The sequence below is a fragment of the Danio aesculapii genome, chromosome 19 (genome assembly GCF_903798145.1).
Source record: "Danio aesculapii chromosome 19, fDanAes4.1, whole genome shotgun sequence".
NCBI lineage: Eukaryota > Metazoa > Chordata > Actinopteri > Cypriniformes > Danionidae > Danio > Danio aesculapii.
In genome coordinates, this window is record NC_079453.1 from 50,496,572 (window position 1) to 50,522,271 (window position 25,700).

Consider the following 25,700-nt stretch of genomic DNA (forward strand, 5'->3'; position numbering starts at 1 on the left):
TTGCAGCCCGCGGGCCGAACCTGGCCCCCGAGGCAGTTTGTTCCGGCCCTCCAAATAGGGTAACCAAGACATCTAAAATAAATTTAGTTCAGTCGAAAAACGGCCGCTTTAGTTATGAAGTGACATGTGTCTGTTTAATACAGCGCGAGCTGCAGAGGCTGCGCAGAGCATGAATCCCGATAAGCGAGTGGTGCGGACAGCCGAAAACATCTGGATATGTTTTATAGAAAATGCCTTTTGTACAATGCACTGTAATCATTAATAGGGATGCAACGATTAGCTGATTTCACTATTAACTGCGCTTTAATTCGTCATAGTTAATGAATCGTAAAGGCTTCTTTGCTGCATTTCTGTTGCACGGAAATGTTATGACAAGTTGCCAACTGTGCGTTAGTTTAAAGTTTGAAGTATGTACACAGAGGCTTGCAAGTTTATTTCTAATGTAAGAATATATGACCATATGCGCGCACAAGCGGAGCAACGTGCTTGTGTCTTTCCAGGCGCAAGCAGTAGAAAACATCTTACGGTGAGAGTTGTGCGTGCCTTTTAGTGCAATGTAAGAAAAATTATTTTAATAATAATTTGTCTAACATATATCTTATGTATAAATGGCAACAACAGTTAATCTAAATAGCTACTTGCCTAATATAAAGCTTTAATTTCCATTAGACGTGATAACCTTGAAACCATGATTATTCTTCGGACTATATAATCGTAGGCTACAACCAAAATCTATAATCCTGCATCACTAATTGTTCTGCTGTTCAAAACAGAACATACGAATGTGTCTGAATGCAGAAGAAGCCTACTTCAGCAATGCACTGCTTTTGTTGTGCTCTGAGATTCAACATTTAAATGTTTGTATAAAAAAAAAAAAGTCAATTGGACAATGCAGTGATATGTTGTTTTAAAATACAATATTTTAACATTTTAATGTAGTGAAAGCCAACGTGGGTGTCTTTATGAGCACAAATACAGCATATGGGCTCTTATATGCAGTTGTGTCATTACTCATATAGCAAGTCATATCTCTCCGGCCCTTCGTTTGGGATGCTTTTCATGAACCGGCCCCCATGACAAACTAATTGAATAGCCCTGCTCTAGGAGTTTCTTTCTTCTACTAAAAACAAAAGAAGATATTTTGAAAAATGTTGAAAACCTGTAACAATTTGCTTCTGTAGTAGACAATCAAATGCTATGGAAGTCGGTGGTTACAAGCTATCAGCTTTCTTCAAAATATCTTCTTTTTCCTTTAGCTGAAGACAAAATCCAGATCCCCTTAAAGGAATAGTTCACTGAAAAAGGTCATTTTGCTCGCACTCAAAGATATTTTGATTAAATCTGAAAGCCTGTAACCATTGACTTCCATTGTAGGACAAACACATGCATTGGAGATCGATGGTTTCAGGTTTTCAGCATTTTTTTTTTGCATTTTAAAAGTACGAAATGTATGAAATAGCTTATCACCATGTTGGTCTGAATACACTGAATATCCCACAAAACACTAATAAACTTTAAATATATTTTGTTAATAAATTAGATTTAATTTAAATGCATATATTTGATTCACTGAAGCATTTATTACACAAACTAACAGTACTGAAAAAGTTGACTTGTGCAAAGAGAGAATGTCAAAGTGCATAATGGGTGCCCTTTAGAGTATCTGTAACGCACACATCCCCGTCAGTGTATATTAATGTGTGTGTGCTTTGTGTCTCAGTGCTGAAGGCAGTCACGTATCAGGACAGAGCAACGGTCGAGACCCGCAGGCGCTGGCGAAAGCTGTGCAGATTCACTATGACACACAGCACACCATGTACTTCGCCTGACCACAGCCAGCAGGAGGCGCACTTCTACACTCCTTCCATCTATATCTATTCTCTCTCTCCCTATTATCTCACTCTCTCAATTTTCTCTCTATCTCTCAGACTCTCTCACTATCATCTCTCTCTCTCTCATGCTGTATTTCTCTGTTATCTCTCTCTCTCTTGAAGCGGGGCCGTCTGTCAGTCCAGTCCACATTGTTCGGCCTCAGAAGAACCAGCCTCCACCAGCAGTCCTGCACTGAGGGGCCACTGACCTCCAATGCACACAGAAAAAAAAACAAACAAAATCAAATTGAGCCATTTTTAACTTTATTCTTTTGTTTATTCTTTCTTTCTAGTTTTGATTTTTGAATGTCTTTATAATTTGTAATATACACTGAGTGTGAGCAAAACCTGCGCCACCGGTCAGGGCAGCTCTGGCTCTCTCGGCTAAGCTGGACTCTGTCTACTTTTACCTCAAGCCGCCATCGGCTGAATCTTGTCTTTTTGTGTGCGAGGGTGGGCGGGGCTTGCATGTTAACGAAGGGGGCGGGGTTTAACTTGGGGGTTTTGTTTTTGTTTTTCCTTTTTATGACTCTCCTCATGGTCTTTTACAAACGAGGTGACCTGGGTGTACATACCCATTACCCTGCTCCCATTTAGTGTGTGTGTGTGTGTGTGTGTGAATGTGTTCTCATGGCAGGCCACTGAATTGTAAAGGGAAATCTAGGAGCAAACTGCTGTAAATGCCTCTTCGTTTTTTTTATATCAACACACGCATAGATATATTAAAAAAAAAATATGTATAAATATTTACAACTCTATAAGCATATTCCTCTTGGCTCTGATGATAAGCTGATGGTTTTTGTGTAGCAGTAGCATTACCCATGGTCCCTCCACGGCCGCTGGGGTTGTTTTTAAAAGCAGGCTTGTGTTGATCCAGAAACGACGCATGCGTTTTTGTTTAGATGGTTATTTTACAGGGTTTAAATCTAAACAAAGGTGTGGCCATTGCACAGTTTCAGGCGCAGCGCAGGCGTCTGATTGGCTTGCGACATACAGCACTCTCCCTTCCTTTTATGCATTTATACATAAGATTCAAATCAGATTTGTAAGAGTTTAATATAAATGGTTTTTTGTGGTAAACTTTAACAGTTTGTTAGAGTAGATAATCGTCGTTCTTGTCGTTTTAATGTTTATCGATCAGTCGTCTGCAAATCGCTCGTGTAACTCATTGATCCAGGAGTCATTTGTGCTTGTAAATGGAGATTTTTAAGTTTCGTTTGTTTTTATACGGCTTGTTTTCTTGTAGCGTTTGGTATCGAGGGCCCAAAATGCTTGGCTTCGTCCACTTTTTTTTCGTATTCGATCAAATTTTAGCATTAAAATGACAACCCTGCTGAAAAATCCAGCTAAAACCAGCCTAGGCTTTGACCAGCCTGGTTTTAGAGGGGTTTTGGCCATTTCCAGGCTCGTTTCCAGCCATTTCCAGCCTGGTATTAGCTGGTCCGGCTGGAAAATGACCAGCTAAACCAGCCTGGTTTAAGCTGGACATAGCTGGTTTTAGCTGGGCTCCCAGCCTGGCTAGGCTGGTCAAGCTGGTTTTAGGTGGTCATCACCCAGCCTGACCAGCTAAGACCAGGCTGGAAATGGCTGGAAACCAGCCTGTAAATGGCTAAAACCCCTCTAAAACCAGGCTGGTCAAAGTCTAGGCTGGTTTTAGCTGTTTTTTTTAAGTAGGGAAGTTTGTTTTGGATATTAGCAGCAATGTTCAGCAGCAGTTATATGAATTTTACACTTAACGTGTTTATTACTTCTCTCTCTGTGTGTGTGTGTGTGTGTGTGTTTGTTTATGAATCTCTTAATAATAAATTCTGGATGAACTTTCTCGTGCGTATTAATCATAGGACACAGAACACACACTTGCAGAAGCACTGCCGAGGGTCTCCAGCGCACACGCCTCGTCAGGCGGACGCTCGCTGAAACACTTTTGTAATAAACCATCCGTAAAGCAGCAGGTTTGCTATGAATGAGTTTGAGCACCAGCCTGTCGCTGGCGTGGACGCTGGAACCAAGATCGTAGAAGAAAAAGGAATTGAGCAACATGCAATAATTGTATTAGCGAACTGTCATGGCTTCCGGAGAGTCTGGCTATTGTGTGTTTGCGCGCACGTGTCCTTTTTTAGGCAGATATTTAATTCCAGTTTCTATCATGAGTATCACTGCAAAGCAATATTAATATAACCCGAGAAGATGAAAACGCTGTACTTTTGAATGATTTTGGTCTTTGTGGATGTTGGTTGGATTCCTATTGCCGTTTTTTGTGTTCATGTACTTACTTTGCTTGTATCAATCAGTGGGAATGTGCATATGGTGGACTAGCTCTTTTTGTTTTGTTCATTTACGCTACGTGAATTTAATTTAATTTGTTTTGGAGAATTTAAATGTGCTCGCCTGCATGCCAGAGTATTGTTCTGATCTCTCTCTCTCGCTCTCTCTTATGAAATATTTATTATGACGCAGTAATTTTTTTTTTTACTATGCGTAAATCAATACAGTGAGACTGTTTTGAGTAGCGATGTTGTCCGGTCTCCTCTTTTACAGGATTTTAAGAGTTCTTATCAGCGGCTGAACGGGTGGAGATGTCAGTCTCTGTGGGCTCCAACCTAAACGAGGTAGTTTCTTCAATCATTGGGTCGCCGAGACTGACATGTCCGCCTGTTTGTTTCCAATTAGGAGCCTCTGTTTTTTTCCCTCTATGCTCTCCAGTGCAGTGGAGCCCCCTGCTGGCTCCATGCATTTCTGCTTGCATGTGTCGGCCCCCGGGGGTCCCTGCACCAGGATTACCTCTCTTTTTATTTTTAAACCATTCGATTTAGAGAGCATGAGTTTATTATTATTATTTTTTAATTCCTATTTGATATCTATATGGCTTTGTTATTTGGAAAGACGTGTAATTTAAATTTTCGTTTCTCTTACTGGTGTGTAGCTTTTATTTTGTTTTCCTTTTGTTATTTTTGTGCTGTTTTATTCTCGTGTTCTGAGCTGTGACTTCTTGTCCGATAGCAATAGTGGGCACTTTCTTTGACCTGCTTTATGGAGGCTCCTGGAGCTCCTCCAGTCCCTGTGCCCCGTCTGTTGCTGTATTGCTTTGTGACATATAAAAAAATAAAGTTAAAAAAATCCCCCCTTATTTTTTTTTTTTTTTTAGCCTGCAGGGAATATTTGTGTTATTGTGCAAAGTAATAAATTGGTATTTTATGCCTATAACACACATCTTTGTGTCGTGTCGTTATTGACGTGAGGATTAATTGACGTGCTGTTGAGTTGTGCATTGGTTATTTTATTAATTCAACAGCCTTATTTAGCTTTTATACAGTGGTTTGTCAGGTTATTGTCCTCCACCTGCTTCAGTGTGTGCAGTGTGAATAATATCTGTTAATGAACAGTTTCTGTATTTTCTGTTTATTTGCATTATGAGATGTTGATCTGTTTTTTTGACTTCTGATGTTCAAAGTGACATTTTTAGTAGATTGATATTATAATATAATGTATAAGAAATAATATCTAGAGAAACAAGTGTGTAAAATGACAGTAAATGTGCTGCAGTTTATTACAAGGTGCTTGTAGAGGAATATACAACATCATCCCAGACAATACAGCACTGCAGACTATTACACATGTGCAGAAAAGTCACTTTTCACACTTTTTAAGGTTAAAAGTTGTTGAAGGAGAGATTTTGGTGCCGTACTGCAATTCAAGAGCAGAAATAAATGAAAAAACTGCTTATTTACTGATATCTTCACAGTGTAGCACTAGTTTCTTCCACATTTTGATGTGATTTTTGATTGTTGTTGCTATGAAATAACTCAAATCATTCAACGGAGAGATACGGAGCTGTAATTCACCCAAACCTGCCGGAAATACTTTGGCATGCACCTTAAAATGCTCATCAGTCAATCAGAATCAAGCATTTAACAGGACCCATAGTATATGGTCATACACTCACCGGCCACTTTATTAGGTACACCTGTCCAGCTGCTCGTTAACGCAAATTTCTAATCAGCCAATCACATGGCAGCAGCTCACTCCATTTAGGCATGTAGACATGGTCAAGACGATCTGCTGCAGTTCAGACTGAGCATCAGAATGGGGAAGAAAGGGGATTTAAGAGACTTTGAACGTGACATGGTTGTTGGTGCCAGAAGAGCTGCTCTGAGTATTTCAGAAACTGCTGATCTACTGGGATTTTCACGCACAACCATCTCTAGGGTTTACAGAGAAACAAAGAGGAACTATCCAGTGAGCGGCAGTTCTGTGGGCGCAAATGCCTTGTTGATGTCAGAGGTCAGAGGAGAATGGCCAGACTGGTTCCAGCTGATAGAAAGGCAACAGTAACTCAAATAAGCACTCGTTACAACCGAGGTCTGCAGAAGAGCATCTCTGAACACACAACACGTCCAACCTTGAGGCGGATGGGCTACAGCAGCAGAAGACCACACCGGGTGCCGCTCCTGTCAGCTAAGAACAGGAAACTGAGGCTACAATTCACACAGGCTCACCAAAACTGGACAATAGAAGATTGGAGAAACGTTGCCTGGTCTGATGAGTCTCCATTTCTGCTGCCACATTCAGATGCTCGGCTCACAATTTGGCCTCAACAACATGAAAGCATGGATCCATCCTGCCTTGTATCAGCGGTTCAGCCTGGTGATGGTGGTGTAATGGTGTGGTGGAGATTTTCTTTGGGTCCATTAATACCAATTGAGCATGGTGTCAACACCACAGCCTACCTGAGTATTGCTGCTGACCATGTCCATCCCTTTATGAGCACAGTGTCTCCATCTTCTGATGGCTACTTCCAGCAGGATAACGCACCATGTCATAAAGCACCAATCATCTCAGACTGGTTTCTTGAACATGACAATGAGTTCACTGTACTCAAATGGCCTCCACAGTCACCAGAGCTCAATCTAATAGAGCACCTTAGGGATGTGTTGGTACGGGAGATTGGCATCATGGATGTGCAGAGAACAAATCTGCAGCAACTGTGTGATGCTATCATGTCAATATGGAGCAAAATCTCTGAGGAATATTTCCAGTAGCTTGTTGAATCTCTGACATGAAGGATTAAAGCAAAAGGGGGCCCAAATCGTTACTAGTAAGGTGTACCTAATAAAGTGGCAGGTGAGAGTATATTGTTGTTTTTTGTTAGTCTAATTTTATGTAGTTTGAATAATATGGATGTCTTTTTATTTTAAGAAAAATCCACTAGATGGGATTGTGATTCAGTCAGCTTTACTTTAGATCAGGGGTCACCAAACTTGTTCCTGGAGGGCTGGTGTCCTGCAGATTTTTGCTCCAACCGTAATCAAACATACCTGAACAAGCTAATCAAGGTCTTACTAGGTATACTTGAAACATCCAGGTAGGTGTCTTGAGCCAAGTTGGAGCTAAATCCTGCAGGGACACCGGCCCTCCAGGAACAAGTTTGGTGACCCCTGCTTTAGATGTTGTAAACATAACAATTTAAGCCTGAGGTGTCCAAACTCTGTCCTGGAGAGCTGATGTCCTGCTGAGTTTAGCTCAACACACCTGCCGGGAAGGTTTTACTATATCTTGTAAGGGCTTGATTGGCTGGTTCAGGTGTGTTTGATTAGGGTTGGAGCTAAACTCTCCAGGACTGAGCTTTGGGCACCCCTGCTTTAAGCTTTGCTCACTGATTGCTTTTAACTCTTGTATTCCACAGAGAAAGCTTTGAATTAGGCTCTTTTTTTCTTCTTTTTCCCTCTTTTAGTCTTATTTGTTTATAATTTGATGATTATGCCACATTTAATTTACAAAAGTGAATGAAAAATGTAATTTAAGTTTGCACTTTTGTTTTAAATAACTTTTGTAAAAAAATAAATTGTTGAAATTCGGGTGAAAATGTTTGTAACTCAGTGTAGATCGTATATGTGCAAACGAAATGCATATTCTAAGCTGTGTTTATGTACAAGAATGCGTAATCATCTAATTTATGATCAAAAATCTATTCCTAATGACAAAAAGGATGCTATTATACTCTGTTATTTATTTATTTTTTATTTGAGAAAGAAAAAACTGAATTCTCCACCAATAATCAATGGGAATTGGCCTTGTGTTGCAGAAGTGTGTGTATTTCTGCATTATTCTGCCTCAAATTTTATTATACTCTGTTTTTTATTGTTTTATTAAACAGAGTACTGAATTCTCCACCAAAAATGGATGGGGATTGGCATATTATTGCATAAATGTGTGTAGTTTGGAATTATTCAGCCTAAAATGCTGTTATACTCTGTTTTTTTTCGTTTTTCTGATACGAAGTACTGAATTGTTGAAAAATAAGGGATGTAAAATTGGCATATTATTGCATAAATTTGTCTATTTTGCCATTATTCAGGCTAAAAAGCTGTTATACTCTGTTTATGTTAGTTTTTCTGATACAAAGTGCTGAATTATCCTCCAAAAATGGATGGGGATTGGCATATTATTGCATAAATGTGTGTATTTTGGAATTATTCTACCTAAAAGGCTGTTGTACTCTGTATTTGTTAGTTTTTCCTGATATAAAGTACTAAATTCTCGATCTAAAACGGATGTAAAATTGGCATATTATTGCATAAATGTGTGTATTTTGAAATTATTCAGCCTAAAATGCTGTTATACTCTGTTTTTGTTGTTTTTCTGATACAAAGTGCTGAATTCTCCACCAAAATATTAATGAGGATTGGCATATTATTGCATAAATGTGCGTATTTTGGAATTATTCTACCTAAAATGCTGTCATACTGTTAAGTACTGAATTCTTGATCAAAAATGGATGTTAAATTGGAATATTATTGCATAAATGTGTGTATTTTGCCATTATTCTGCCTAAAATGCTGTTATACTTTTTTTGTGCTGAATTCTCCTCCAAAAATATACAAGTATGAAGACTTCCGATGACTATTAATGATAATTTTGGGTCTCATGCTATCGCTATTCTTGTTTTTAATATTTGGACATAGAAACCATCACAATGTGCTTTGTAATGAATCTTTTTCTGTTCCACTGAGAAAAGCAACTCACTTTTTTATTTTATTTATGGATTATTATATCTGTTTTCACAGTCTTCAAGAAAGTGAACACTGAAACGTACAGATCAGCTGTTGATATTTCTGCTCTCAGGTTTCTTGTTTGATTGAGCTGCTCTGTGGGCCGTCACTCTTTCCTTTGTTTCCCTCTCTCGTTTCCTGTGTCCTCTGCTGTTGCCATGGCCACAGTTGCCAAGGAGAGGCAGCCACGAGAGAAAGGAAACTTAAACCAGAGATCTTGTATCCCATAATATTTAATTCATCAGCACAGACACCGACGTCTGCGGGTTACAGAGCGGGCCCGAACAGAAAAAAGACCCACTACACAAACGTTTGAACTCATTTATTAGTAGTTACTTTAACAGTTATGTTATTGAGAATCACCAAACTACAATTCCCTTCACCACCATCCCATAAATACAACAAACAAAGAAAACACTATCAATTTATCATTAAACACCTTGCTAAGTAACCTTATATTGCTGTAATCAGACCTTTGTAAAATATCCCTGTACAACTCCACAGCCATGTAAGTTCACACCTCGGCCTAAAAAGCTGCTATACTCCTTTTTTCTTTGTTTATTTTGTTTTTAAGAGAAAGAGAAAGTACTGAATTCTCCACCAAAAATGGAGGGGATTTGGCATATTGTTGCATAAATGTGCATATTTTGGTGTTATATTGCCTAAAATGATATTATACTCTGTTAATTATTTTCTGAGAGAGAGAAAGTACTGAATTCTTCACCAAACATTAATGGAAATAGGTTGTGTATTTTTGCATTATTCAGCCAAAAATGCTGTTATACTGTTTTTGTTATTATTTTGTAAAACAAAGTACTGAATTCTCCACCAAAAAATGGATGGGAATTGGCATATTGTTGCATAAATGTCAGCATTATTCTGCCAAAAATGCTGTTTTACTCTGTTTTTGTTAGGTTTTTTTATACAAAGTTCTGAATTCTTGATTAAAAATGAATGGGAATTGGCATATTGTTACATAAATGTGTGTATTTTGGATGCTTTTGTACATTAAAAATGCTGTTGTGCTCTGTTTTTGTTTGTTTTTTCGAGAAAGTGTTCAAATATTCGCCAAAAATTCATGGGAATTGGAATTTTGTTGCAGAGGTGTGCATATTTTACCATTATTCCACCTAAATTGCTATTATACTGTTTTTTTAAAGAAAAAAAGTGTTCAAATCTCCACCAAAATGGGTGGGAATTGGGATATTATTGCAGACGTGTGTGTGTTTGCCACTATTCCACCTGAATTGCTGTTATACTGTTTTTTTTTTTGTTTTTTTTTTTTGAGCAAAAGTGCTAAATTCTCCACCAAAAATGGATGTGAAAATGGTATATTGTTGCAAAAGTGTGTGTATTTTAACATTATTCTGCCTAAAATGCTATTGTGTGGTTTACAGTTTAAATTTTGAGAGAGAGAGAGAGAGAGAGAGAGAGAGAGAGAGAGAGAGAGAGAGAGAGAGAGAGAGTATTCAATTCTCTCCAAAAATGGAAGTGAATTGGCATATTGTTGCAGAAATGTGTGTATTTTACAATTATTTTGGATAAAATGTCATTATACTATTTATTTATTATTTGAGACAGAGAATGTTCTGATTTTGCCACCAAAAATAGACTTAATTAGCATTATGTTGCAGAAGTGTGTGTATTATTGCATTATTGTGCCCAAAAATCTGTAATACTGTTTTATTTCTTAGTTTTTTTAACCAAAAATGCTAAATTCACCAAAAATGAATGTAAAATTGGCATATTGTTGCAAAAGTGTGCATATTTTGATGTTATTCTGCCTAAAATGCTATTGTACTGTTTTATAGTTTGTTTGTTTTTTTTTTGAGAGAGAGAAAGTACTCAATTCTCCACCAAAAATGGACTGGATTGGCATTATATTGCATTATTCTGCCTAAAAATCTGTTGTACTCTATTTATTTGTTTGTTTTTTGATTGAAAGTGCTAAATTCTCCACCAAAAATGGTTGTGAATTGGCATATTGTTGCAAAAGTGTGTATTTTGACATGATTCACCCTTAGACATGCACACAGCATCCTTTCTTTGTCTTAAACACAAAGGGGCGAGCACTCTTCAGCAGCGGCCCTTCAAAAGCAGCTGTATTTCTGATGGCCTTTGTGTTAATTGATCCTCTCTCGCCCTCCCTCCTCCTCCTCCTCTCTCTCCGTCTCCCTTTATATCCAGCCATCCGCTGTTTTCCTTTCAGGATGAGATGCTGGATCAGACTGAACACCTGTAAGGGTTATTAGGACACCCAATAGGGGATCACCAATCTGATAAAAGCCAACCAATCTGTGAAGGTTTTGTTGCATTGCTTTTGTCTTTGCACAAGTGGTCTGAAGCACAGCATTCATTTTGTTTCCTCTTGATGATTGAAAAACGACTGCAACTACAGCTCTTTTGGCTTCACAAGGTTCTGATGACTTTTCTTTTTTTATTCAAATGCATGAAGCCTCGCCAGACTCTAGTGTAGGTTCTTGTTTGACGTTGGAACTGATGCATCATTGACGGCTGCTGAATCCACGTCACGGTGTCAGATTCAATGACCTGTTTGGGTAAGACAACACCAGACTGGGTTGCAACCAGCGATAAGGATAGATCTTTCTTTACCGTCAATGCAACGAGTCCATCACACGTTACAGCACTGCCAGACTAACTTTGGATGTGGTGTTGGTGGAGTTCTGCATTGAAGTTCAGTCAATCCCCATGCAGGGTGAGCTGAGAGAACTGGCAGCAGTGCTCGGAGATCTTCAATTATTCATCTCCTCAAACAAAGACCAGGAGAAAGTGAGCACAACTGTCTAAGAGACCAAAAGACGGGCTAGAATGCGGGTGAACAGGACTTTGTTCCAAGAAATTTGAAAGAGAAAACCAAGAGGAACTTTCTAAAGGTACCGACTGAGAGGTTCTGTCTAAGGATTGGCAAACGCAACAAGAACGAAGGACAGAATTGAAAACCAAAAGAAACTTCGAGGATTTTGCGCTGGGATTATTTACAGACCAAACCAAGGTCTTGAGAGCATCTTTCAAGAAGGACTGACCAGGACTTACTACAGAGGATTGGCAAATGTGTCGACAAGAAGAATTCAAGTAAACAAAACACTCCTTCAAGACATTTGAAATTCAAGATCTTGTAAGATACTTTCAATCAACTTCTTGTAGAGGATTCGCTAACGTGCCAAGACCAAATACGAGAAAATTGAAACTAATCAAGAGTAACTTTCAAAGACTGACCAAGAACTCTTGTTCTTGGCAATTGACTTCTAGAGAATTGGCTAACGAGTAGAAACCGAAGGACAGACAAGAACATTTAAAGGAATCGAGAGTGGTTTTCAAGGTCTGACCAAGAACTCCTCTTGAGAATTGGCAAACGTGTGAACCAAAAGATTATACTTCTTGTGGAGGATTGGCCAATGTGGACAAACAAAACATTTTATTTATTTTCAAGGACTGAAAAAGAAGACATTCTGATAATTGGCAAATGTGTCCATCACCAAAATACGACTAATAACCTTCCCCAAGAAATTTTGAATTCAACACCACAATCTTGCAAGGAATCTTTGAGTGACTGCAACTTCTTGCGGAGGATTGGCATATGTGTCAAACTAAACTAAACAAAATCACCTCCAAGGCATTTGAAATTCAAGATCTTGTAAGATACTTTCAAGAAACGTCTTGTGGAAAACTGGCTAACATGCCGAGACCAAAGAACAGAAAATTAAATTAAGAACTTAACTAATTAAGAGTCATTTTCAAGGACTGACCAAGAACTCTTCCTGAGAATTAGCAAGTGCGTCAACCAGAAAAACACGACCAAAACCTCCCCTCCAAGACATTTGAAATTCAATATCTTGCAAGTAACTTTCAATAAACTTCTTTCTGAGAATTGGCTAACGTGCTGAGACTGAAGGACAGACGATACAATTTAAAGCAAACAAAAGATATTTTCGAGTACAGACAACGATCTCTTCCTGAAAATTGGTTAACGTGTCGACCAGAGGAATAAACCTGGACAAAGCTCTCCTCAAAGACGTTTTAAACTGATCACCTAGGTCTTGCAAGGAATTTTCAAGAAACTTTTCATGGAGGTTTGGCTTACGTGCTGACACCAAAGCAAATTCAAGAAATCAAGGATCTTTCGAGTGACATCCTGCAGAGCATTGGCCCTCTGATCTCTATGAGCATAACCATCTGATCAAATTATCCACAACTAGACCACTTGCAAAACACAACCAAACTCTTCCTGAGAATTGACAAACGTGTCGACCAGAAAACAAATTCAAGAAATCAAGGATCCTTCAAGTGAAGTCCTGCAGAACATTGGCCCTCTGATCTCTGTGGGCAAAACCATCTGATCCGATTATCCCCAATTGGACCTTTCGCAAACGTAAAGGTGTCTTCGAGGTTGTGGCCCGAGGAGGCGTGGTACTCAGAGGGAGGCGAGATGGTAAACACGGGCATGCAATTGATCAGTTTCACCTGTGCTGTAACTGGCTGGATTATGGCTATAGCAGTGACTGCGTTACCCCAATGGAAGGTCACGGCTTTCATCGGCAGCAATATCTTGACCTCGGAGATCGTCTGGCAGGGGATCTGGATGAACTGCATCTACCAGACCACCGGGCACATGCAGTGTAAAACCTACGACTCCATGTTGGCTCTACCGCCTGATATACAAGCTGCAAGGGCGCTGATGTGCATTGCGATTTTCTTGGGCTGGTTGTCCTGCACCGTTTCTTGCTGCGGAATGAAGTGCACCACCTGTGCCGGGGATGATCGCCATGCTAAGGCTGGCATAGCGTTATCCGGCGGGGTGCTTTTCATCCTGACGGGACTTTGCGTCCTGGTGCCAGTTTCCTGGACAGCAAACACTGTGGTGCAGGACTTCTACAACCCCAATGTCCCACTCCAGCATAAACGGGAGCTCGGACAGGCTATATACCTGGGCTGGGCGGCTGCGGTGATTCTTATGATTAGTGGTGCCGTTTTGAGCAGCACCTGCCCACATATAGAGCGCGGCGGGTACAGGCGTGGATACATAGGCCGCAGTTTTGCTAACTCCAGGCCTTCTGCTCCTGATCCTCCCAAGCCGATTACCAACAGCACCTTGCCTCTTAAGGAGTATGTATGATTAAAAACCAAGTTGAGATCACATTTAAAGGTCCCGTGAAGTTTTTTAGATGTTAGAATCAGTATGTTAGTTTCAAGGATGCCTATAAGCTAGGGTGCACCAAATATTTACATGTGGAGCAGTGTTTCTCAACCACGTTTCTGGAGGACCACCAACACTGCATGTTTTGGATGTCTCCTTTGTCTGTCACTCCCATCACAGGTCTTTCAGTCTCTGCTAATGAGCTGATGATCTGAATCAGGTGTATTTGGTTAAGGAGACATGGAAAATGTGCGGAGCTGGTGCACCTCAAGGAACATGGTTGAGAAACACTGGTTTAGAAGACATAAATTTCACCTTTTTATTTTACGTCACCTCATACTTCAGTTTCTCATCAAATCTTCTGACCAATCAAATGCTCTCTAGTATCTGACATGCCCCGCCCCCTTGTTCTCATTTGAGCTCAACCACTCTTACTGGCAGAGCTGTGATAAAAACAAAATGCTACTGACTGTTTTTTTTCTAAAAGGGGGAGGGGCTAATATTATGCCCCGCCCTCTCTTTGTGTGCCAGTTGAAATTACGTCAAACACTGAATAAAATATGCACATTTTAAAGCACTTCATGGGACTTTTATAGGTGCTCTGAGTAGTTTTGTGTTTCAGCGGACTGAGGCATTTCATGGTGTGGTCAGTGTTGAGATCATGCCCATATTTGCTATTTGAAGTCCTAATCTGTTTGGTTTTATTGTTTGTATTTGTGCTGCTTGTGTTTGGATTGATAGATTGCATACATGTGGGTCAAAGACGAAACGTTTTATTTGGTTCTCAGCATCAAAACTGACTCTATACTGTGTATACACATACAGTTGAAGACAGAAGTATGAGCATATTTACTAATATTTCCCAGAGCAAGCACATTTCTCACAGTATTTTCTGTCTGGAGAGAGCCTTATTATAATATTAATAAAATAATAATGTTTTTTTTCCCCAATTGTCTACAAAACAAACAATTGTTGTCCACTGACTTGCCTATTTATCCTAATTACGGCCTTAAAATGCACTTTAAACGGAATACTAGTATCTTTAAATTATTATTTGTCAGCTATTTCCCAAATGCTGTTTAACACAGGAGGGCTTTTGTTTTATTTATTGTATTTTTATTGTTGTGATGCATGAAAAACACTTCCTCTTTGACCCATGTATGTGCTGCTGTTCTTTAATATGTATATTGCATTTATTCTTATTTAGTTTGGATTGCTTTTCTTTGTGTACATGTATATCAAGTGTATTTTTTGCATCATTAGTTTCATTTGAAAGTATTTTTCTAGTTCAACCAGGCCTGGCGCTACATGGGGGGCCAAGGGGGGCATTGCTCCCTCAGAAAGAATTTGTGCCCCCCCCAGTTTTCATAAAGGATTAGTTCACTCAAAACTGAAAATTCTTTCTGTCATTAATTACTAACACTCCTGTTAAAAAGCAATTCAATTATGAAAATTGTGAAATTAACGCAATAGTCCAGAGATCTGGTCCCCGTGTTAGGTCAGGGTGTGCCCGTATATAGCTGGCAGAGGCTCACTCTAACCTCACACGGGAGAAAACTGGACTAGTGGATGAGATGAAAGAGAGCAACCTAATTCATTTCATGTTTTGGTTAATTTATTCTTTAAATACAACTCTCTCGAGCTCCTGAAGGGAAAAAGTGCAAAAGAAATTTGCAGTTAAATTAATTTGAGCAGAGACGGAACTGACAGTCATTTTTACATTAAGTTTTCAGTTCGGGATTAATATTAGAGTAGCCTAATAAATCATTTAGTTGGACACTGCACATTCCCACAGTAGTCTACACCAGTGTTTCCCAACCCTGTTCCTGGAGGCACACCAACAGTACATATTTTGGATGTCTCCCTTATCTGACCCATTAACTTCAGGTGTTGGAGTCTCTTCTGATGTTATAAGTTGATTCAGGTGTGTTTGATAAGGGAGAGGTTGAAAATATGTACTGTTGGTGTGCCTTCAGGAACAGGGTTGGGAAACACTGCTCTACATATAATTAATATTATAATTTATGATATTCATTATTATTAATATTATTAAAATTAAGCTAAAATTGATCAAACGCAGATCGATTTTGAATGTTTCCTTTCATTTTGACATCGCTAAAGCGCACCTTAACAGTTGTGAAAAGAAACATCTCATTATGCAGCATCGCTGCCTTCATTGATCAAATCAGTAATAGCGAAACTGCATATTATTATCACCTTAAAAAGTATTTTACTGCCTTAGGTCAGTAACTTAGGCAGTAACGCCAAGTAATAATAAAAAAGTGAATAAATAGCCTGAATGAAAGGAACAAGAGCGACCAAAATCAGTCATCAAGTCTAGTGCTCCCCATGGGGTTAAAATGCCCCCTCAGTTATGACATCCTGGCGCCGGGCCTAAATTCAACCATTGTTAATTATTTGACTTTAAATTTTTAGCACTTTTAATTAAAACAGTTTAGCAGCTAGACTAATAATGTTTGAATGGTAATTTTCTACTATAGGGTTCTAGATTTACTCAAGCATTTACTTCCTTCATTCTTTACCCCTTTTCCCTCTGTATTACTGTACATTCTTATGCGAGGTACTTTCATATTTATGAATCCTGATTAGTTTCACCGTGTTTAATTTAGTTTTATATTCTAATAGTATTAACTTTGATCACGAATGCCCATTTTGCAGTGTTTTGTTTTGTAAATGGTATTTTTTTGTAGACACTGTTGTCCTTAGACACAGTACACTTACACTCAGTATATCTGATTGCTGTTCATTGTGATTAATCTGTATTCATTTATTTATTGAAAATGTGTGTATTTGAACCATTTGAGCAAAGAATAAATGTAAAAGATTGAGTAACAACAGCGGAGTCTTTATAAATATAAAAAGCATAAATGGCATTTATTAAAGTAGAGCATTGCTCTTACAGTGATGCTGATGCACAGTCCTTATAATGCTTATTCGCACCGTAAAACTACATTAATCCAGGAGTCTGAGATCTGCATGAGTTCAGTCTGTCTCTTTAAAAGGATCCTTCATTCATTCAGTCTCCAAGAAGAACGACACCTGACACAATGCATCTAAAACACACAAAATATACCATTACAGAACAAGTTATTCATTAATTTGTGACAAGGATATTCATCAGATTCGGTAAGCATTACTTTGCTACAGCAATCCACATGTCAAAATGCTTTAGATGCTTTTTAGGGGCTAAATTTAAAACAAATGCAAACGAAATTCACTTGATACTTCAGGATTTTATGTCTAATGTTTGTAAAAAGAAATATGATTAAATACGGCGCCCTCACTTGGTCACCAATGGAATCTGTATATCACCTGGTGATCATGTCTGGTTCTGCTGTCAAAATAAACCTTTCTGAAAGCTCCTTTTTAGGATAGCAAATTCAAATTTAGTATATCATTTGTTCAGAGATGTAACTTTTTTTCTGTCAATATTAGGCCAAAACAGGTTGTGTAAAGTACATATTAGTGGAATATACATTTATTGTTTTATTATTTTCATAAACAAAGGCACATAACTTTTGTTTTATTTCAATTTATAATTGTGACTTTATTACTCGGAATTGGACTTTATAACTCGGAATTGTGACTTTATTACTCGGAATTGGACTTTATAACTCGGAATTGCGACTTTATAACTCGGAATTGCGACTTTATAACTCGGAATTGCGACTTTAAAACTCGGAATTGAGACTTTATAGAATTGCGGCTTTATAACTCGGAATTGCGACTTTATAACTCGGAATTGCGACTTTATAACTCGGAATTGGAACTTTATAACTCAGAATTACGACTTTATAACTCGGAATTGGAACTTTATAACTCGGAATTGCGACTTTATGACTCGGAATTGCGACTTTATAACTCTGAATTGCGACTTTATAACTCGGAATTGCGACTTTATAACTCTGAATTGCGACTTTATAACTCGGAATTGCGACTTTATAACTCGGAATTGCGACATCATAACTCAGAATTGCGACTTTATAACTCGGAATTGCGACTTTATAACTCAGAATTGGAACTTTATAACTCGGAATTGTGACTTTATAACTCTGGATTGAGACTTTATGGAATTGAGACTTTATAACTCGGAACTGCGACTTTATAACTCGGAATTGCGACTTTATAACTCGGAATTGGAACTTTATAATTCGGACTTGCGACTTTATAACTCGGAATTGGAACTTTATAATTCGGACTTGCGACTTTATAACTCGGAATTGCGACTTTATAACTCGGAATTGGAACTTTATAATTCGGACTTGCGACTTTATAACTCGGAATTGGAACTTTATAATTCGGACTTGCGACTTTATAACTCGGAATTGCGACTTTATAACTCGGAATTGAGACTTTATAGAATTGCGACTTTATAACTCGGAATTGAGACTTTATAGAATTACGACTTTATAACTCGGAATTGAGACTTTATAGAATTGCGACTTTATAACTCGGAATTGAGACTTTATAGAATTACGACTTTAAAACTCGGAATTGAGACTTTATAGAATTGCGACTTTATAACTCGGAATTGAGACTTTATAGAATTGCGACTTTATAACTCGGAATTGAGACTTTATAGAATTGCGACTTTATAACTCGGAATTGCGACTTTATAACTCGGAATTGTGACTTTAACTCGGAATTGTGACTTTAACTCGGAATTGCGACTTTATAACTCGGAATTGCGACTTTATAACTCTGAATTGCGACTTTATAACTCGGAATTGCGACTTTATAACTCGGAATTGCGACATCATAACTCAGAATTGCGACTTTATAACTCGGAATTGCGACTTTATACCTCAGAATTGGAACTTTATAACTCGGAATTGCGACTTTATAACTCAGAATTGGAACTTTATAACTCGGAATTGTGACTTTATAACTCTGGATTGAGACTTTATGGAATTGAGACTTTATAACTCGGAACTGCGACTTTATAACTCGGAATTGCGACTTTATAACTCGGAATTGGAACTTTATAATTCGGACTTGTGACTTTATAACTCGGAATTGGAACTTTATAATTCGGACTTGCGACTTTATAACTCGGAATTGAGACTTTATAGAATTGCGACTTTATAACTCGGAATTGAGACTTTATAGAATTACGACTTTAAAACTCGGAATTGAGACTTCATAGAATTGCGACTTTATAACTCGGAATTGAGACTTTATAGAATTGCGACTTTATAACTCGGAATTGTGACTTTAACTCGGAATTGTGACTTTAACTCGGAATTGCGACTTTATAACTCGGAATTGCGACTTTATAACTCAGAATTGCGACTTTATAACTCGGAATTGCGACTTTATAGAATTGCGACTTTATAACTCGGAATTGCGACTTTATAACTCGGAATTGAGACTTTATAGCTCGGAATTGCGACTTTATAACTCGGAATTGCGACTTTATGACTCGGAATTGAGACTTTATAACTCGGAATTGGAAGTTTATAACTCGGAATTGTGACTTTATAACTCGGAATTGCGACTTTATGACTCGAAATTGGAAGTTTATAACTCGGACTTGCGACTTTATAACTCAGAATTGCGACTTTATAACTCGGAATTGAGACTTTATAGAATTGCGACTTTATAACTCGGAATTGCGACTTTATAACTCGGAATTGGAACTTTATAATTCGGACTTGCGACTTTATAACTCAGAATTGCGACTTTATAACTCGGAATTGAGACTTTATAGAATTGCGACTTTATAACTCGGAATTGAGACTTTATAGAATTGCGACTTTATAACTCGGAATTGCGACTTTATAACTCGGAATTGTGACTTTAACTCGGAATTGTGACTTTAACTCGGAATTGCGACTTTATAACTCGGAATTGCGACTTTATAACTCAGAATTGCGACTTTATAACTCGGAATTGCGACTTTATAGAATTGCGACTTTATAACTCGGAATTGCGACTTTATAACTCGGAATTGAGACTTTATAGCTCGGAATTGCGACTTTATAACTCGGAATTGCGACTTTATGACTCGGAATTGAGACTTTATAACTCGGAATTGGAAGTTTATAACTCGGAATTGTGACTTTATAACTCGGAATTGCGACTTTATGACTCGGAATTGGAAGTTTATAGCTCGGAATTGCGACTTTATAACTCGGAATTGCGACTTTATGACTCGGAATTGAGACTTTATAACTCGGAATTGGAAGTTTATAACTCGGAATTGTGACTTTATAACTCGGAATTGAGACTTTATAGCTCGGAATTGCGACTTTATAACTCAGAATTGCGACTTTATAACTCGGAATTGGAACTTTAACTCGGAATTGCGACTTTATAACTCGGAATTGCGACTTTATAACTCGGAATTACGACTTTATAACTCAGAATTGCGACTTTATAACTCAGAATTGCGACTTTATAACTCGGAATTGGAACTTTATAACTCGGAATTGCGACTTTATAACTCAGAATTGCGACTTTATAACTCAGAATTGCGACTTTATAACTCGGAATTGCAACTTTATAACTCGGAATTTCGACTTTATAACTCAGAAGTCATTCTGACTTTATAATTTTTTTTTATTATTCAGTGGTGGGAACAGGCTTCCGTAGACATCTGTTTTTAAAATGAAACCAAGCTTATATCCATAAGCGTTGAGGATTGACGATCAATTAAGTTATTTTCATATCTGTGTTTAAAAAGTTAAAGGGTTAAATGAGCATTTGTGGAGAGAAGGAACTGATGGCATTACAGAATGTCCTGTTTTTAGTGCTATGCTTGTAACCTGAGCCCCATGACTCGATAACTCAATACCAGCTGAACACGGGGCCAGTCTGTAACAGTATCTGCTGGTGTAATACAGGGATATACCTGCGATTCTCTCCTCCTGATGGACAGAACGCAGAGATTTCCATCTCTTTGGTGCTGTTTCCATTAATGTGAGGTCAGTGGGGGTCAGCGTCTCAAGGAGGAGCCGGCTTTGCATTAATCTGACACTTCAGTTCAGGAATACACACACAAACACAGATGAGCCTCCAATACAAAACACTGATCACAAAACAGATGATTAATAAAAAAGAGGCGGGGATTATGCAAATGACTTGTTTTGATTGTGTTGATGTAGATCAGTAGCAGGTAAAACTTCTGTTAGGTGGCCTTAACTAATTTGTACTTACACTGAAATAAATCATTTGCTGCAATGCACTTATAGTTTTAAATAGTTTTTATAGTTTATAGTTTAAATACATGTTCATTCTAATTAAATGCCTGCATGTAATTACATTTATAATACACTGTTGACCATACCTTAAACCTTAACCCACCCTTAAACCCACCAATACCGCCCAATCTGTCCCTAACCAGACCTGTATTCCACTTCAAAAGCACCACAAGTGTTCTGCGATAGTTTAACATCACACTAAATACACTCTGTTTATTTTTTGGATGGAAGTACATCATAGTTAAGGCCAACATATATAAAGTAAGACCAAAGATATGAAAATATAATGCCTCTTTAATGCAATTCAGATCTGGATCATTCTTTTGACGGACAATATCTTTATTTATCAAGCACTTTATGATTAACAGACGACCAATCGATCTCAAAAAGATGATTGATGATGAGCAATGGCTGATGGAGAAGTGAAGGATACTGCAGGCGGTAATATCGGTCCGCGTCCTGAAGCCACTCCAGCATGTCTGAGACTGAAGGACAGACGGCTGATCTGGAGACGCACACACTGATGTCCAGAGCATCTGTGTTTTTCTCATAGAGCTGAATGACAGTAATCACCTGCTGAGCGAAGGCATCTCGCACCTTCTGAAGAGCAGTCCTGCACAACAACACTGTTAGATCAAGCACTGATCACGTGTGCATTAACTCTCATGCAAAAAATACATAACAATTCCTTTAAAACATACTTTTAGCTATTGTAAGCGAACAAAATCGTAATCATTATTTAAAATAGACCTATTACGCCCCTTTTTACAAGATGTAAAATAAGATGTAAACTCAAAATACGACACAATGTTTTCTAACTCTCTGAAACTGACCCTTTTGGGCTTTGATCCTAATTGTGGTGTTTTGGTGACTGTCGCTTTAAATGCAAATGAGATTGAGCTCTTTTAAAAAGAGGGCGGAGCTATAAATGCCTGTGCATCCCCATAGGAGTAGACTCAAACAGGACGAAAGTTATCTGCGCAGAAAAAAGGGAAAAGTCAGTGGAGGGAAGTCTGAGGGAAGAAAATTTCCTTCAGTCGGCTGGTGCGTGATCTGCTGCAACCTACGAGCCCCAATGTGTCTGACCTGACGGCTCCGTTTTCAACTCCGCTCCACCTGCGCTTGGCTAATCTCATTGATCGTCAGCTGCAGCCCTGCTTCATGTTGCATGCACCTATTATCTTCAGCAGCTCAAACACTCTTGACTGTTTCTCGATATGGGTTATTGTGTCCTCGTGTTCTCGTGTAACGTCATCATCAACTGCAAAAGTTCAGTTCCAACACTCGAGACTGCAAGAACGGAGGACGCGTGAAAGTGTTCTTGATATCGAGAACGCACCGATGCAGACTTGAGCACCGAACTCACTCTAGAAGTCCCAGAAGTCATTGAGACTGGAGGTGGGAAGTGCAGCATTTCATATAGATTTATTATCAGAGATGTATAGTAACGAAGTAGAACTACTTCACTACTGTACTTAAGTACTAAAAGGCAGTATCTGTACTTTACTGGAGTATTGTTTTTTTCTCCTACTTCCACTTTTACTTAAGTACATATTTTCGATGAGTTTAATACTTTTACTCCGATAGATTTTTATGAGCTGCATCGTTACTCGTTACTAGAGGTGTCAAAATGGTCGATATCGGTTCAGTAATAGATCATAACGGGTTATTACGTACTGACGTCATTTATCTCCTATGTGCGGTGTCGCAATACTATGGCGAAGGACGGAGGCGCGAGGGCGAGTGAAGGCGGCACAGCACACGAGCCGCTATTTCACTACTACAGAGAAATGTTGCGAGACTCCATCTCTGCCTCGCTCACTTTGGAGATTTGACCCGCTGGCCTGGTAGGCGTATATGAGGTGCAAGTTTTCTCCACTGTGTCTATTATAGATTACCTGTGATAACCGCGTATTATACATACATAGACTGTAACCGCGGCTGTTCTTCCCGCCATCAGTGAACAACGCTTTCATTTCTAAAGCCGATAGCAGCCCTTTCTGTTGAGAAGGTGAAGACAATAACCAATCAAAGGGGTGTAAGACCTCGCCTGTCAGCGTTTAAAAAGCAGGCGGGGGAATATTTACATTAGTTTATTTGCTATAAATGCTCATGCTGTCTTCTGTGCATGAGTTTTGTTTGATACATTCAGAAAGAGTGTTTTCTTTGAGCGGGTCAAATTAAGGGTACAGTCATATATATTACTGCTGTATTAAAGGACACAATTTTATTACAAGTAACCATTTAACTGTCACACCAAGAAAAAAAACAATAGATTTTTTTTATTTATTGCATTTCTTAACTCCTAATGTCGCTAGTTAACACAATCAATACATTTTCCCCCAACACATCCCATAATTTCTAAAATATCAGCCTCTACCAAATGGTTGAGATGTTGGTTTATGGTAAAAGTACCAGAATGAATAAATATACTATAAAAATATGAAGTTTAGGACCAATTTAATTAAAACATAATCAAAATGAAACATTTTTGAATACTAAATCATAGCCATAAGCCATAAAATATTTCAGATTTTCATTTAACACAGTAATATACACGTTTTCTTTTTTTTACAATAAAATCAAAATCAAGTGAATTAGAACGTTCGTTTACAGCGTTTACAACCAGTAAATTGTGCTCCGAAAATGGGTTTCAATAGCGTTTTGAGTGGATTATGGACTGTTTTTGTGACACACAACTTTGAAAGGTTTGTGTTAAAGCTGTTATAATCGGTCAGATCTGTGGTTCAAGCGTGAGAGAAAAACAGTATTGTAAGTCATGTTTCTTTTCATTCTGCTTAATGACGTGCCCCCAAAAAAGAGATTTAAAATAAACAAAACAATATGATGTCTTTTGACTGCTTTCTTTAATAACTACATTACACAATACTTGTACTTTTACTTTCAGTACTTGAGTAGTACATTTTGAAATAAACTACTTGCAATACTTAAGTACAAAAAATGTTGAATACTTTAGTACTTCCACTTAAGTATGGTGCTTAAAGAGCACTTTTACTTCTACTCAAGTCACTTTTTGATAGAGTACTTGTACTTTTACTTAAGTCTGGGTCTCTAGTACTTTATACATCTCTGTTTATTATTAAAGTTCAGAGAGATAACTTATTTACCTCAGGAGTTTCCCTAAGTGAGACGGTAAAAGCAGCCTAAACATGAACATGAAACTCTTAATAAAGGAATAAACAGATTAAGGGTGTTTATTTGCTGAAATTGATATTAAAATCTGTTTTATTTGTGTTGTGCACTGTATATTTGTAAAGTCTTTATGCAGAGTATATACTGTGAAAAGGGGAAAAACAATAAATCGTTGTATAAATGCTGTAATGTTGAAATAATTTTCTATTAAACATGCGTGAAGGTCACGTGACCATCAGGAAGAATGCAGCATCTCATTTCTCACAGGACGCACTCTCTGTTCTCGCATTCTCCCGAGATCATTCTTCTGAGGTGACCTGGCAAGAACGCAAGTCCATTCTCTACGATCTTGGAATTGAGAAACAGCCTCTAATGGCTAATGGACAGACGACTGCTTCTCACTCAGGGCTGTTGTTTATGCTAATGAGCGAGAGACTGGCAATACTGGGAGGGGCTTTCCCCCTCTGATGACACGTACAAAGGAAGAATGTCAATCAAAGTGTTTCTGCAGACTGTTCTGGTTAAGTCTGATGATTATAAATAAAACAATTAATTAATATTTACATTAGAAGCTGGATATATTCACACACTGCTGACACACAGCTGTGATTAAACCCCTTATACAGTATTTTTTTCATAATAGCTTCCTCTTAAAGAATTGTGTATAGGGTTGGCAGTATATAAACATAACAAACCTCCAGCAGTTATCCAAAAGGGTTCTGTCTATTCGTATAATAGATGTTCAATTGAGTAATTTAAGTAAAACAGTTATGACTTTTAAATAAAACTCACATTTTCTCAGCTAGTTTAGCCAGAAGTGCGTCCACCGCCAGCGAGAGCTTATAATGGAGTCGCTGCTGTAAACATGGAAATCCGGAGAGGGGAGTTTCGGATATCTGGACCTGTTTGAGCGCCTTCAGCTGGAGCGCCAGGTTTCCCAGAGAGGAGACGAGCTCCAGACACTCCGCATTACCGCCATCAAACGCAGCTTTAACGGCCTTCAGAGTCTCGAAGCCCCGCCGGAGCTCCAGCTGCAGCGATAACAACGCTGATCCGGGCATTACAGACAGAAAAACGGTGGTTACATTAATCACACTCCGCGATCTGTTTATTACACTGATCAATCATTGATGTGTTTAGCGAGAGTGAATACAATTCTGTTTTCATTATAGACTAAAACCACGTGTGACAACAGCGATCGGTGTTTCTTCCGGGTAAATGTAAACATTATGATCATCCACCAATCCGC

General features: G+C 38.3%; 3 protein-coding genes across 6 annotated transcripts in view; 2 read left to right on the forward strand and 1 right to left on the reverse strand.

Moving 5' to 3' along the window:
- The window catches only part of ago4 (argonaute RISC component 4), a 38,100-nt gene extending 33,019 nt beyond the window's left edge, over positions 1-5,081 (forward strand). For all 4 annotated transcript variants that reach the window (XM_056479421.1, XM_056479422.1, XM_056479424.1 and 1 more), the window contains exon 18: positions 1,721-5,081. In XM_056479421.1, coding sequence (XP_056335396.1) covers positions 1,721-1,829 — 109 coding nt within the window. In that variant the 3' untranslated portion in view covers positions 1,830-5,081. The remainder of the gene's footprint in view (positions 1-1,720) is intronic.
- A 6,295-nt stretch (positions 5,082-11,376) lies between these two features.
- On the forward strand, positions 11,377-16,925 carry cldn35 (claudin 35). Its single transcript, XM_056479482.1, has one exon. It carries the CDS (start codon positions 13,368-13,370, stop codon positions 14,052-14,054), a length of 687 nt encoding a protein of 228 aa, XP_056335457.1. The 5' UTR covers positions 11,377-13,367; the 3' UTR covers positions 14,055-16,925.
- Positions 16,926-16,938: 13 nt separating this feature from the next.
- On the reverse strand, positions 16,939-25,665 carry c19h1orf109 (c19h1orf109 homolog (H. sapiens)). The gene is made up of 4 exons (XM_056479491.1): positions 25,244-25,665; positions 21,732-21,911; positions 20,950-21,068; positions 16,939-17,149 (listed from the first exon to the last, which is right to left on the reverse strand). Exons 1-4 carry the CDS (start codon positions 25,510-25,512, stop codon positions 17,109-17,111), a joined length of 609 nt encoding a protein of 202 aa, XP_056335466.1. The 5' UTR covers positions 25,513-25,665; the 3' UTR covers positions 16,939-17,108.
- Positions 25,666-25,700: the final 35 nt, after the last annotated feature.

Excerpts from the sequence above, each read along its gene's own strand:
- c19h1orf109 (XM_056479491.1), bottom strand. The coding sequence starts at position 25,512 with ATGCCCGGATCAGCGTTGTTATCGCTGCAGCTGGAGCTCCGGCGGGGC. Across the intron at positions 21,069-21,731 it reads GACCGATATTACCGCCTGCA|ATTAATGCAAAGCCGGCTCC; the intron begins GTATCCTTCACT and ends CTGAAGTGTCAG. Across the intron at positions 17,150-20,949 it reads TCAGGAGGAGAGAATCGCAG|ATGCATTGTGTCAGGTGTCG; the intron begins GTATATCCCTGT and ends TGTGTGTTTTAG.
- cldn35 (XM_056479482.1), top strand. The coding sequence starts at position 13,368 with ATGGTAAACACGGGCATGCAATTGATCAGTTTCACCTGTGCTGTAACT.